Source organism: Crocodylus porosus, unplaced genomic scaffold (genome assembly GCF_001723895.1).
Source record: "Crocodylus porosus isolate Cpor-Errol unplaced genomic scaffold, CroPor_comp1, whole genome shotgun sequence".
Classification (NCBI taxonomy): Eukaryota; Metazoa; Chordata; order Crocodylia; family Crocodylidae; genus Crocodylus; species Crocodylus porosus.
The window spans coordinates 18,817,437-18,831,829 of record NW_017728917.1 but is presented as its reverse complement, the minus strand read 5'-3'; the positions used below and the strand labels follow the sequence as shown (position 1 = coordinate 18,831,829).

The following is a 14,393-nucleotide window of genomic DNA, read 5'->3' as shown; positions in this document are numbered from 1 at the left end:
GATTCTTGATTTTTTTTAATTTTAAAGTAGAATCTTGAATTTTATTTTAAGACGTATGGCTCTCACAGAGCTTGCAGAATTCTCATATATTTTGTAGCGGAATTAGATGGTTCATACACAGCAAGAGCTTCTGGACCTTGTCTACATTTTTCTCCATGACATGCAGTAGAGAAGCTCCCATTACTCAAAGCAGAACAGTATTTTACAGTTTCAGAGTAGCAAGAGAAAATACATAGAAACTCAAAATTGATGCAGTACAGAAAAATACGCCAACATTGCTGTCTCCCACCCTGGTTCTCAGGCTGGCAATACTGCTCGGAAAGAATTTTGTGCGTGTCAGAAAGCTTGTAAATAAAGATTACTGCATTTGGTCATTTAAAAAAGTATTGAAGGCTTAAACGAAAATGAGATACTACAGATTTTTCAGCACCGTTGAAGTCTTTCATAGACACTGCTCCAATACGAAAGACTGGCCCTGAAGCATAAAAAGGAATCCCTATACCTCCTTGACAAATGTTTTCACTATCAAATAATCAAGTCAACATGAATATACTTAAGCATATGCTGGAGATGGAGCAGAGAAGTCTTCTGTGTGGAAGAGACATGAATTACTTGACAGCAACTCTGGATCCTGGACTATACACTGAACTTCAAGAAAAGTATATAAATTCTACTTGCAGCATTTCATGTGAATGAGTCACAATTGACCAGAAACAAGTAGTCAAATACTTGTCCCTTCACTGCTGCTAGGCCAGCACTTATTTAAAAATGAGAATACCTTGGGTTTAATGCATGGGCACAAGTGTATTTGCATCTAACTGGCTGTGAGATACATTTCTCAACTTGTGTCAGAGCTGGAAATTACTATGGTCAAGATGGTGATGAAAATGGTAGCTTGAGCATTTACAAGGCTTCCCTGTCTTGTCAGGTTTAAAGGGTAAACTCTTTAGGCACAATATCTGCTTCCCTGGAGGAACCAAGACAGACCTGAGTTTTTCTTCTTATGAAGAGAGGGGAAAGCATTTTTATTTTTATTCTCTACAGAAACTAGGCAACAGTCTGAAGCCAGTACTCATCATATGACAAGACCTAACTTAATTTACAGGACATCTGGAAATAGAGGCAGTTTTGTAAAGACACTAATAAACTGCCTCTCCCAATCTGCCATATTAAAAAAACCAAAACTAAACAAAACCAAAAACTGAATGTATTAAACAGTGTGTGTGCTTACAACCATAATTATGGAACTCCAGTGCCAGAGGGAAATCCTTTTCTTGGCACATCCACTGTGGAGATGCAAACACAAGATATACAGAAAAAAAATCCCTTCCAATATATAACCCTCCCCCACTCATGTCCATTTACCAAAGCCTGTGAAAGCTTCAGATCTACCATTTCAGCAAGGGCATAAAAAAAAAAAAAAAAAAAAAAAAAAAAAAAAAAAAAAAAAAAAAAAAAAAAAAAAAAAAAAAAAAAAAAATTTAGAGCTGTCAAACAAAATCCAATTCAGAAAGATGGATTTACTGATAAAGTAATTAAAATACATTTTTCTTTAAAAAGGGTTTTTGCCATTTTCCAACCCTTTATAAAACGCAAACAGTATGCTAAAAAAGTCTGAACCAAAGGGAATGTGCTTTGGAAACATTATTAAAAATACATGTTCCAAAAGCATGATGTGCCCGAGTTTGTTTTATTTTTCACCTGATTGGATAATTCAAGAACACTTTTCCCCCTTCCCTGGGTCCATAAGAAGCTGGCTTTAGAAAAGAAGAGCTCCCATGCTGCCAACTTCACTCTGTTCCTTGACAAAGATTTCAAAGTACTGGTAAATGATAGTGACAGCAAGCAAAATTCCAGTTCCAGACCCAATCGCCCCAAGGAAATCTGCCAGGACAGAGAGGGCACCAATGCAAAGACCACCAAATGCAGCCGCTGTGGGAATATACCTGTAAAATACAATGGTAATAAGAAAAGCACTGTCAAATTTCACTTTGGATTTGAATCACACTACTTTTCACATGCAAGAGTGCAGTACTGTTGTAGGATAAAGGTACCTGGTACTGTAACCTAAAAATCAAGAGCTGAGTGTTTTTCCTATAAAGGAAATACCAGCTCCTTTAAAATATGAAACTAGACTTCAGACAGCTAGGGTCAGAGTGCTTTTTCAGCAGCTACTGCACAATTTGATACCATTGTTACTAATAAACATAGAATTTTTTGTAACAGAAGAAGACCCTTTTCCATCCTGGTTTCAACAACCAGGAAGGAGGAACATGCATTAGGATCATCATATTAGACAAGGTGGGAACATAGCTTGGCCCAACAGAAGGACAAGCTGGAGTTATGGATAAGACAAGGCTGTATTAGTAAGCATAAAGGGCCAGCCTATAGCAACTGGCTCACCCAAAATACAATGCATCTTCTCCCAAATACTTTAAAGTTAGGATTGTGATGGACCAATATATACTGACACCTGTATCCCACCACAAATTATATGTTTATATTATGGATCAATACACAGTGGGAAGCACTGCAGAACTCAAGAGATCTCTTTTGTTCACCTCTTGGCAAAGTATTTTAATGATTAAATATTTTTAAAAGTATTTATGTAGAACACAGAACTCTGACCCAGAACTGTATGTAATTGAGGGATCTGAATATATTTAACTTTACTCATCAAAACAGAGTGTTTGAAAATGTAAATGCCTGTTTAAAGGCCAAGTGTATTCTTATAGGTAAAAAAAAAATAAAAAAACCAGTAGGAATATAGGTGCATATGCATGATTACATGGAAGAGCTTTACAATGACCTGATGTAAATGTTTCACCTGACTACTCATCTATTCCACTCTAGATGAACACTGTACTTTAATTGTACTATACAGTTCTAGCATAGGAGTGGACAAACAAAACAATGACTAGTTTAGCTAAGTATTAAGATCCAACCATTTCCTTTAGAAGTTTGCGTTACATCTGTCCATAGCCTAAGTTATATTACTCACATTTCTGAAGTCCTTACAGCCATACAAGGATACTAAAAACAGTAGAACCATTACAGTAACTGCTTACTAAGTTGGGCAATTGCATATACATGTCCTTAAAGGAGACAATTTGGGCCTTAATTCAACAGCTCTTGTTCTGTCCAGGGAATCCTAAATCCCATACATCCCACAACTGTCAAAGAGGACTGAATTCAGGACATTCACTACTGCAAATATGTTTCTACCACTTGAGCTATGTCCTTTTGCTGAAGTAGTAATAGGTTGCACTACCTCTGGGCCTAGCCATTAGCAGAAGATGAACATATGTGCTAGGCTAGAACATTACATGAAGACTGACCTGGAAAGAACATGATGTATTTTTATCTCACCTGTTTAGTTCATGTACCATGGAGGTTTCTCTATGGCCTCTCATGACCATCTGTTGCTCTTTCAGTTGTTTGGCAACCTGCATTAACGCAAGAAGTTGAGGTTATAAATTTGATGCCAGTTTAAAAGATACTATCACAGAATCTGCTAGCAGTTTAGAATTAGTAGTAATGTACCACAGTGGCTACATGTCAACCATCTTCCAAAAAACAATATTAAAAGCAAAGCGGAGCCATTTACAAGGATGATGTTTATTTGAATTTGTCTTTTTTCACTCCTGTAAGCCAGGATGGGCTGAGTAAATAAAAGGCATCTTTACACCATCCATTATTGGATGCTTTTGGGGATAAGTCAAATTATGCTGAAAAAGAAGCCACCACTGGAAATAGGCAAACTATACAAGAGCAAGTTCCTAGTGGAATCTTTTACCAACCAGTAAGCAAAACCAGGTAACCTTTAACAAAGTCAAACGTGGTTCTGTATAACAAACCGCAATTTTTTTGTGCTAGCTCCTGTAAACTCCATAAATAGAAACTCAAGGAGGTTTAAGCCCCCTTTTGTTTGTTTAATGCAATTAGGGTCTAACAGTCTCTCCTGTAGTGTTGAGACAACATTCGTACAAAAGGTGTTGAAAGCTATTTGGTATTTTACAAAACCTTGTCAACGTCTTATGACTGCTACACAAAGGTCCTCTCACGCACCTAAGCAGCTAGGTGCAATCCCAAAATGAAAATGTTCCAGCTGTTACAACTATAATGAGAACTGTACATTACTCATACTCCATTTTTTAGTTCATACAGTTGCAAAAAAAAGCTCACCTCCTTACCAAAACCACACACCCTCAATGCCAGCCATTTTTCACTTTTGATAACGCCCAGCAATGCAATTTAAGAATGAAACATTTTCTGAGCTTCAAGCATCTTGGAACAACTGACCCTCCCTGAGGCCAGACAAACGTATATGAGATGAATTATTTTCATGATACTTGGAAACACTGTTACAGCTAACTATTATACCCAAAGAGGCCTCAAGAGAGCTTATATTGGCCAGATGCGTATTCAAATATTGCTTTTAAATAATGTAATTACTGACACTATGTAGCTATGTTCTCTCCACTATGCTGGAGAAATGTATGCCTTTCACATTGTTCTGTTTTCTTCTACACTACCCAAGTGATGTTTAAGCATCTTTTTTCCTAAGCTGATCACCAAGACCATTTTGGGGTTTTTTGTGTTTTTTTTTTTAAAGAGGCAATGAGCAAGGAGACAGCAAAAAGGACATAAAATAGGAATTGGGAGACCAGGATTCTACCTTTGTGTGCCCAAGTTCTCCCACTTGTAAAATGACAACAGAAATGCTTACTCAAAGTCCTCGAGATCCTCAAGAGGAAAGGCAGAGTATGTATGCAACATTACTGAAGCACATCTGGCACTAGTCTATAGTGTCCATTTCAGAACGTTACTGGAAGGGAATAATTACTGCACAAGAATTCTCCTTACTTAATGCTGCAAATGTATTTCTTTTACTTACATCTTTGGCAGAGGAGCCAGAGACTTCAATCCATGTCTTAGAGAAGAATGCACAGGAGCCCAGCATAAATACTATATAAACAACAGCATGGACAGGATCCTCTAACACTGAAGTAAAGGACTCAGGGGGTGACAGATAATAGCAAAGTCCACCAACTGGATAAGCACGAGCAGGACCTCCAGATGACGTGTCCTAAAAAGGAAGAAGCAGATTTGTCCTACTTGGTTTCATCTCCCTGCCAGATAGCAGTTAGACTAGCCCCCACAAAAAGCACCACCACCTTATTACTGGGTAATACTCATGCAGTGCACAGGGATTTGAGTTTTTCTAATAAGAGCAGTTTTTCAATGACATAGCAAAATATAGTGACACATGAACCAAATGAATTAGGGTCAGCAAAGGAGGAAGAAAACCCAACCAGTTAGAGTTTGTACATATATATTCAAAGGAGAAAGCTACATACTCTACAGTCAACAACAAAGGAAAAAACATCAGAGGCTGGACTATTAGTCTTAGGATGAATAATTCTGCTTGTGAATAAGTGGCCTTATTTTTAGAAAGGCTGTCTCCCAGGCTGGGCATTTAAGTGGGACCCTTATACAGCAGATTATAGAAAACAGCCAAATACTTACAGACCAGGTACCCAGTAGGCTAACCAACAAGTTGCCACTGAAGCGCGCAGACAGCATCTGGGAGATCACGTACAAATTGGATACCAGGGCAGACTGAAGAATGATGGGAATGTTGGAAGTATAGAACAGCTTGATAGGGTAAGTGTTGTATTGGCCACGGTAGCGGGCAGACTTGATGGGGAGGTCCACTCTAAAGCCCTAAAATAATCAGAAGAAAATCCATCATTATATTTTAGAGTTGACATACAGATACAGAGTACAGCAGCCCACTATTTCAACAAGACCTCATCAAAAGTCTTGCTGGGAAGCCTGCAGGTGTCATGTGCTCTGCCAGCTAAGCCATCCACTTAAACTTCTGCCAAGACCTAGGAACAATTACAGTTGGGCAACACAGCTTAAAAATACAAACGTATTAAATGCCACAGTTCTTAATGGGAAATCTTCAGTTTGCTGGTACACAATTCCAGTGCCCAGGGGAGGAAGCTTTAAAAGTAAACTACATTTATTTCCTGTTTGTGGACTTTTTGCTCCATTCAACAATGAAAGGACACAGATTTTTAAAAAGTCTAAGGTGTTTTCTATCAAAATGGCCTGGTCTTTTTGGTAATGTCTACTACAATACATATATCCATCAGCTCTGCTGGAGAGTAATGACAGATTACAAGCCTTTGGTGGATACAGTAAGCCAAGTATAGAAGCCTGTAGCCTCTGCAGATCAGGTAACTGAGTACCAGAAGCAAGAAGCCTTCTGAACACATCAGCAGGTGAAATGTAACCCTGAAAGCAAATCAAGCTTTAGAACACTCAGCACATCAAAATTTCGTGGAAGAACGGAACCACCAAACACTGAACTAATTTTATTTGTACTGAAGCATTTCTAAAGTCTCTACCCAAAGCACATGAAAATGCAAGTGATACCAGGTAACGTATATAAATATAGTGAGCCATGCAATCCTTTATTATTTCCATAACAAGCACTTTTTAGACAACGTTCTCAGTTCCAACTGACCTGGAAGTAAATGACAATTGCAAAGACAAAGATGGTGGCAATCAGGTTCATGAGGTTGGGAAGGTTCTGGCGGTAGAATGCTTCACGGAGAGCTCTGACTTTATCTGTACGAGTAGCCAGCAGATGAAACAGAGCAATGATGGCGCCTTCAAACTCCATTCCTTAAAAGAGAAAGAAATTGCCAGGAAGTGAGTTCAGATATCTTGTGACCTTGAGACTTTGTCCTATTAACTAGGGTTTGGAAATACACTGTAGAATAGGATTTTAAAAGTATTTGCTTTTAAAAGTACTAAATCTGCCGTCACTAACAAGTTTTACCAGAGACCTCCAAGGAACTGGTCAGGCCACACACTTGCTATAGGAAAACAAATGAATATGGAAAAATGCTACTAAGTCCAGATGCTAATAGTCCAAACATGGATTTCATACCGCATAGCTTTTTTACCACAGTGCCAAAGAATACACTTTAACATGAAGTAACAATTGTATAAAATAAAGGAATTTAGCAATGACAACAGAGCACTTAGTAGCTGCAGAAAGCAGCATATCTTGGAAAACTGAATCATTATTCAAAATAGTTTTGGAACTGCATTGCTAAGCAAAGTTATTCAGAAACCCAGATTTCCCACAAAACAAGCAATAAGCACAAAGGGCAATGCAGTATTACAGAATCAAAGCCAAAATGACTAAGTGACATTTCAGAGGGACACGGTACTTTCTTTTTTTTTTTTTGTAGTTATGACACTCAAAACTTATTCTTCCACAGCCTTGGGTTTTACCAATGCGACTTTGTTTTTCCCTAATCCAAGCTGTCTTTTATACTTCAGGAGAACCCAACGCTCACAAAGCAAACAATTTTGACCCCTGCTGGAAAAAAAAAAGAGTCTCCTTTGAATCAGTGGCACTTGCAGCAGCAGACTCAGATGGCCCCTTTTGGGCAATCTTACATTCCATACTTACCCACAATCCTCAGGATTACCATCCCTCCTACCAGGCTCTGTTAATCATACATGTAACCAGTAATCCTAAAAGTGGTGCGAGTACTCTGAACACTTAAAGGGCAAAAACAATACAAGTGGAAAAAGCTGCAGGTTAAGGATTAAACACTCGCAGCTTATTTTTACACCTCAAACTGGCTGCCTTTCCATAAGCAGGTACTATGTTACAAAATTAGAGCGTTCTATTTCCTTCACCTCAGCTCTCCTTGCAGTACCATAGGGTACTTTTATGGAATTTACACCTACCATGCGAACATTCCCCTTATAAAACTGGGGTTCCATTTGATAAATGCTACAGGTTAAGAAATCAGAAGCAGCTTTTGATGGTTATTTTGCCACATTGTTTTTCTTCTTTTTTGGGCTCAGAAATAAGATCTCTCTAAAACTCAAATGTGCTTTGGATGTTCACCACAGTGCTATGAATAGGAAATTTAGGTAACTGATGCTTCAGAATGTGGAAGAAGGAATGTAAATGTACAAGGGTAGCCTCTTCATCCTACATAAATAAGCCCTAATGTGAGTAAAGACCACAGAGAATAAAATATGTTACCTCGACCAGTGTTCACAGTGGTGGGGCTGAATGCCTTCCATACAATAGTCTCACAAATGTTAGTAGCAATGAAGAGAGAGATGCCAGAGCCAAGACCATAGCCTTTCTGCAGAAGCTCATCCAATAGCAGAACTATCAATCCAGCAACAAAAAGCTGCAGGAAAGAAAACAGCATTATTCACTCAAGGCTTCACCCTTTTTATTTTCCTAACAATGCTCACTCTGTACAAGTGTTTTGTGCTACTGGAGGTAGCAAAAAAGAAAATCACCAGAGGTTAAGCAGCAAAAATCCGATTTAGTTGGCAGACACTGGTGTCTTGATCTCTTTTTACTCCATTAGAAATGGACAATGGTCCTTGAGGCTGTTTGTTCACACCTTCTACACTCAGGCTAAAAAGGGAGCATAATGTTGAGGAATGACACGTATGGTCTGGTATAAGGATTACCTGAATTGTGATAAGCAAACAGATACCAGCACCCATCTCCGATGGATCTCCGTACATCCCAGTCATTACATAGACGATAGACTGACCGATGGTAATAATCATGCCAAACACTGTAGAATAAGAAAAAGCACTGGCTGTTTAGTCTGGAGATTTATACCCAGGAGAAAGTAGACTAAGTAACAGAGGTTTTTCATTGTAGGCTCTGAATTTAGAGGACTGTTTCATTAACTCCTTTCCTAAGTTAAACTGAATTTTAGTCAGTGAAATCAGCTGTAAGACACTACAACACTTACAAATATTTCATAGCCACAGTGAGAGAAAACTGTCATAAGACAAGAAGCAGAAAAGTTTCCATGCTTGCAGGAAATACTTTTAAGAATATCTTGAGTAATAAGCTATTGAGCTGATTCTTAAGCATTTTAGATTAGGTTTTTTCCCCCCCAGTAAACAGATTTGTGTGTGTTCCCCTTATTTATTTCACAAGTTGCAATGAAGACATAACTAAAGTTATCTAAAAATTTACCACTGGGGCACTAACAGGACCGCTTATTGCAAAGAGTCATATCAAGAGTCACAAGAATGAATCTGCAACAAAGAACTGCCTCATTGTTTTGCCCTGCAAATATGCTTCAATCCTAAGCAAGGGACCATTTCTAGGCAGGCAGGGTTGAGGGCTGGCTTTCCAACACGCATTAAATGCTTGGCTTCTCTGCTGTATGTGCAGAGGGACTTAGACACATATCCACTAGGAATGTGACTGAAGCTTACTAGATAATAGGCCAAACAGCAATCCAACAACAAATTAGAGCACTAGAGTATTGATTTGGAATCAAGGCGCTATCACTAAGGGAGACCTGTATGTCAGACTCTACGATTTGTCACAGGGTTAAGTTCACAGCTTACTGCTTCCATTGTTACAGTGAGGCCCCCTCCGAAAGAAAAGAAAAAGCATTCTATAAGAACCTCCTTCATTATCAGTTGCTACTTACATTTCTGCGCTCCATTGAAGAGAGCTCTGTCTTTTGGGGTGTCACCAACTTCAATTATCTTGGCACCAGCCAGCAGCTGCATGATGAGCCCAGAAGTGACAATGGGTGAAATACCCAGCTCCATCAATGTACCTGTCATATGCAGAAAGTGGAATGAAACCAAATCAATGCAGTCCAGCCATTTCCATGGCAAAAACTGACAGGGTTACCTCACCAGGGTGAACTAATGTGACACAGAATTAAAAATAATACTTTTTACTTTATAAAAATTATAAAGTCTAAGTCAGTTTAAAAATAAAAGCTTTCAGTGGAAATTGAAGCTTGATGAAAATCAGTTTAAACCACGCATCATAGCATCACCCCTCAGAGCTTTCAGAATCATAAGATCAATCCTTTTTCAACAGGTATGCCAGGTTTAGATGATATAAAGCTTCTTTCACTTTTTTTTTAAAAAAAACAAAAAAAAAAAACAAAGGACATCCAAAGGAGTTCTGAGGACAGAAATGAGCAACTGTACAAGTGTTCCAAAGTTATACGGTAGTCTCTTCCCTTCCTATTGCACTATAGTTAACAGATATTGAAAACTGATGTTATATATACTTGTGTGCGCATGCGCACGCACACAGACTGGTATCAAAGTATATTGAAGTGACTATACTTCACTTGAATTGTATCAGCATTAAAAAAAAAAAAAATCTTCAGTGAACAACCAGCCAGACTACACCAACCACTAAGGATTTTTCTGCCCCATGATTCACTCAAAGGTGTCACTAAAACAAAACTAAAAGGCTATCACATAGCTGGGAAACTGCATTCAAATGCACTGTACTTGCTGCAGAATTTAGAGCCGTCTCATTCCCCTTTTGTTTTCAAAGGCTATTTGGCTACACTGTAGATATCTGCAATGGAAGACATATGCTCATCCATATATGGAATTTTTGATACTGTTTATGCTAGCTCTAATCCCCAAATTTGTTTGTTTTATATTTTACCTGTGTTTATTGCTTTAATTCAGATATTAAACTTCATTACTAAAAACCTGCAAACCAAGATAAGCCCCAAATGTTCAATGGAGCCAAATTATGTAGCAACTAGAAATACAACAAAATCATGCACTAGGAAGTGAGAAATTTCCCCAAGAAATGGGATCATACCTCTGTTTGAAGCCAGAATTACTCTCATCCAGTAGAAAGGATCTGCTGAGTCTGATGACATGATACCAAACAAGGGAATCTGAATGTCCATGCAATGAAAGGGAAGTGAGGTTAAATTAAAATAAGGGAAACCAAGTCCATAATTTTAGGAAGGGTTGAAGGACTGTTACACACATACCTGGCAGCATACTAAAAAGATGAAAAGAGTGATAGCTGTCCATAGCACTTTTTCTTTAAATTGAATCTAAAGCAAGAGAGATAAAAGGGAGAATTATACTGAGTAAGCTGTCACTGTCAATGTCTGATCTATTAAGCCAGTTAAGTAAACTCTGATAGCAGCCTCAGCTCATTCTACTTTTCCACCCTTTACAAGATAAGTAAATATAGGCTTCTTGAAGAAAACTGCCAATCCCCCTTTCATCCCTTTGATACTGTGCAGAGGTTTGAAAGGAAAAAAGTGCCAAATCTTTACTTAAACTTCTATTCAATTAAAAAAGCATAAGTAAACAATAAGGTAATTCCACTGTTTTTACTGATATTGATACTTATAATTTAATATCCTAAAGAAAAAAAAGCTTTTAGTACCAAACTAAGATTGTCTGAATTAGCTGCATTTTAGAGAAAAAGATAATTTTAAGTTTAATTTTTAGGTATACAAGTTTGTGTGTCTCACATGCATAGCCATAACTTACGCCTGATCTACAAAGTTGACTGTTTTAGCTATATTTACCAAAACAATTGCTCACCACAGTACTTTTAGCATAGATGCAGTTATGCACCAGTACATAAAGGTACTTTTTATATCAATACCATTATACTCACAGCTGCAAGGGTAATACTACTATAACTATTTCAGTTAAAAACAATCACATTACTGACCACTACAGTCATGTCAGTTCAAAACCTATCAGCTAGGCCTTATACATCTTATCTTTCACAAATAAAGAATGATGAAGGACAATTTCAATAACATACCTTCCTTTCCGGCTTTTGGATTTCAGGCAAGATAACACAGAAAGGCTTGATTACTTCCAGAAATTTTACTGCAAAACAACAAGTTAAAAAGGCAAATGAAACACAGGTATGAAATTGATTGCAAACTTGATTACTAGGCACTGAAACTTGATAAAACAATCTGAAAAGTTAGTTTTTACAAGTCTTCAGGATTCCAGTTGTGGGCTTAGGGCTTTCACACCCTAACCCCATATGGATAACCGCACTGACAAGAATGAGAACGAGTGGAATGTTACAGGAAGCGATTCTGGGTGTTTTCTGACTATCTTTGTTGAGAAGGATGGCAGGAAAAAAAAAGCCTGTAAGTTTTGCTAAGTGATGTTTTTCCACCCCCCTCAAGAGACACAAACATGCTCTTTACTTTGTATTTAGAATGGCTACTTCCTTAATATGATGTTGGAAGAATAATGGGAGAACAGACACTTGTTTGTGTCCGTGTGGACATGGCCCATTTGGTTCCCTGGGAACAACTAGCCAAGGCACACCTCTTTGCTGCCTCTAGCTGTCCCTGGGGACCCCCTGTGCCATGTGTCCTCTGGCGCACAGCAGGTTACCCCAGGTGGGGTACAGGAGGCTGCAGCCAGCACTGGGCTGGCCCCAGCAGCCTTACCTGGGGTCCTGGGGCTGCAGCAGCAACAATCCTGATGCTCAGAGCCTGGTTGGTAGCCAAAGCATGGCTCTGAACAGCCAGACACTGGCTCTGAGTGGCAAATGCTGCCCCTGCATGTGCCACTCTTTTTATTTTGCGTGGCTTTCTGTTCTTGCACTGCAGAGAAGAGCTGAACGTGCAGTAAGTGGCACCATGGACACCACGCAGCCACACTCGTCTAGACGCGGCCTTGGCATGTCAAGCAGAAGATGCAGTTGGGCCACACAGCTGAATTTGGGCAAAGTTACTCCATCTCAAAGGACTTATGCATGAAACTGCTCTCTAGGGCAGCAGTTCCCAAACTCCAGCAGTCTGGGAAAATGATGTAAAACGATATGACACTATGACAAAAATGACACAACAAATGTAAAATGATATGACCTCAACTACCACCAGCAAACTTTTCAGTTCAACCTTAAGTAGCACCAGCAAATTTTGGTCATTTAAAGTAATTACAATAAATCTGTTAACACATACCACAGATTGGGAACCGCTGCGCAAGAGCAAAACATTTCCTCTGAGAGAGGAAGGCAAACCTCAGCACTCCCCTCAGCTCATGAAAAAAGGAACCTGTTAGAAAGCCTTGAACCCCTCCAAGGTGGAAGGGACACAGGGAAGCATTTTGCCCCTCCAAGATAGGCTTTCAAGGTTCAAAAAAAGACCCAAACCCAACAACACTCACACCACGCGCCTTGCCATCCCCGCACAAACTCCAGGATGGCAAAAGGTGCTTGCAACCCTCCCACAGAGATGCAGGACAAGTCACTTTCACAAGAGCCCAAGCCCGGACAGGGCAGCATCCAACACGCGTGTTAAAGGCTCCGGAGCCCGGGACCGGGAGGCGGGGGGGCCTGCCGGCCCCAAGGGCCCGGGGAACGCGCTGATTGGCCCCGGCGCAGCCCCGGGTGACGGGGGGGCAGAAGCGACCTCGGAACGCGGCTGAAAGAAGGGGGTCCCCTCCAGGACACCGTCCCCGCGCGCGTTAACGGCTCCGGGGACCGGGCCCGTCAGAGCGGAACTCTGCGGGAAGGCTCTGGCTCCCCCCTCCCCACCGCCGCTGCCAGGGGCCCGGGGAGAGGCCGCGCCGGTACTCACTCCCCATGGCGGCCGCCGGCGCCGGGCAAAGAGCAGGCGAACAGCAAGCGGCGACTACGAGAGACACGTCAGTTCTCGAGCCGCCGGGCCTCCTTCCGCTTCCTGCCACGCACGGGGGTCGCTGGGAGCCTCTGCGCATGCGCGGCGGCCATATCAGTGCGGCCGGAACTGTAATCCCCGCGAGGCACTACTATTCCCGGCATGCACTGCGACAAGAGAAAGCGCGCGGTGCATCCCTGCCCCCACCGGCTGTACTAACGTTCGATTGGCTATGGGGTCTGTCAATCTTAGAGCCCGGGGGGGGCGGCACGCGAGGGCCGCTCGGCATGCTGGGAGTTGTAGTCCCCGCCTGCTCAGGCGCCATAATAGGAGAAGGGGGCCTGAAAACTGGCCGGAGGCGTTTTTCAAAGCTCGTGAGCAGGAATGTTGGTTTTCTCTGATTAAAAAAAAAAATCCCCAATTTTTTGATTAAAAATGTAACCCAAAATCCACATTTTTCTGTGATAAAAATGAAATATCACTATCTAGCTATATCTAGATATAGCTATATCTAGATATATAAAAGTATATGTACCGATATAGGAGTTTTGAGTTACTTTTTTTAAACCAAAAATTGGGGATTTTTTTTTTTAAATCAGAGAAAACCATGATCCCAGGCAGGGGGTAGGACTTGAAGATCTACAAGGTCCCTTCCAACTCTGCTTCTATGATTCTATGAGTTAGGCCCTCCCCTGTCATGGCCTTGACTCCAGAAGTGTAAATTCAAGCACGCACAAGCCAGTGGGACTGCTCTTTGCTCGCCTGGCTTTGCCCTGAGCACTGCAGGGGCTCGAGGCTTTTTGTCTGCAGCCGTGAGCAGATGTAGGGGGTGCAGATGGTGAGGGGCTGCATCCCGTATAAAAACAACATGCATTTTTCTCCAGTTCCAAATGAACGCCGGGCTCGGGGGCTGCATCGTCC

General features: G+C 40.6%; 1 protein-coding gene across 1 annotated transcript; it reads right to left on the bottom strand.

Annotated features, from left to right (window-relative positions):
- Positions 1-1,500: 1,500 nt before the first annotated feature.
- SEC61A1 (Sec61 translocon alpha 1 subunit) lies at positions 1,501-13,543 on the bottom strand. Its single transcript, XM_019536843.1, has 12 exons — positions 13,434-13,543; positions 11,651-11,718; positions 10,854-10,919; positions 10,676-10,754; positions 9,522-9,653; positions 8,533-8,642; positions 8,087-8,240; positions 6,539-6,699; positions 5,530-5,727; positions 4,898-5,089; positions 3,370-3,446; positions 1,501-1,946 (listed from the first exon to the last, which is right to left on the bottom strand). Exons 1-12 carry the CDS (start codon positions 13,438-13,440, stop codon positions 1,760-1,762), a joined length of 1,431 nt encoding a protein of 476 aa, XP_019392388.1. The 5' UTR covers positions 13,441-13,543; the 3' UTR covers positions 1,501-1,759.
- Positions 13,544-14,393: the final 850 nt, after the last annotated feature.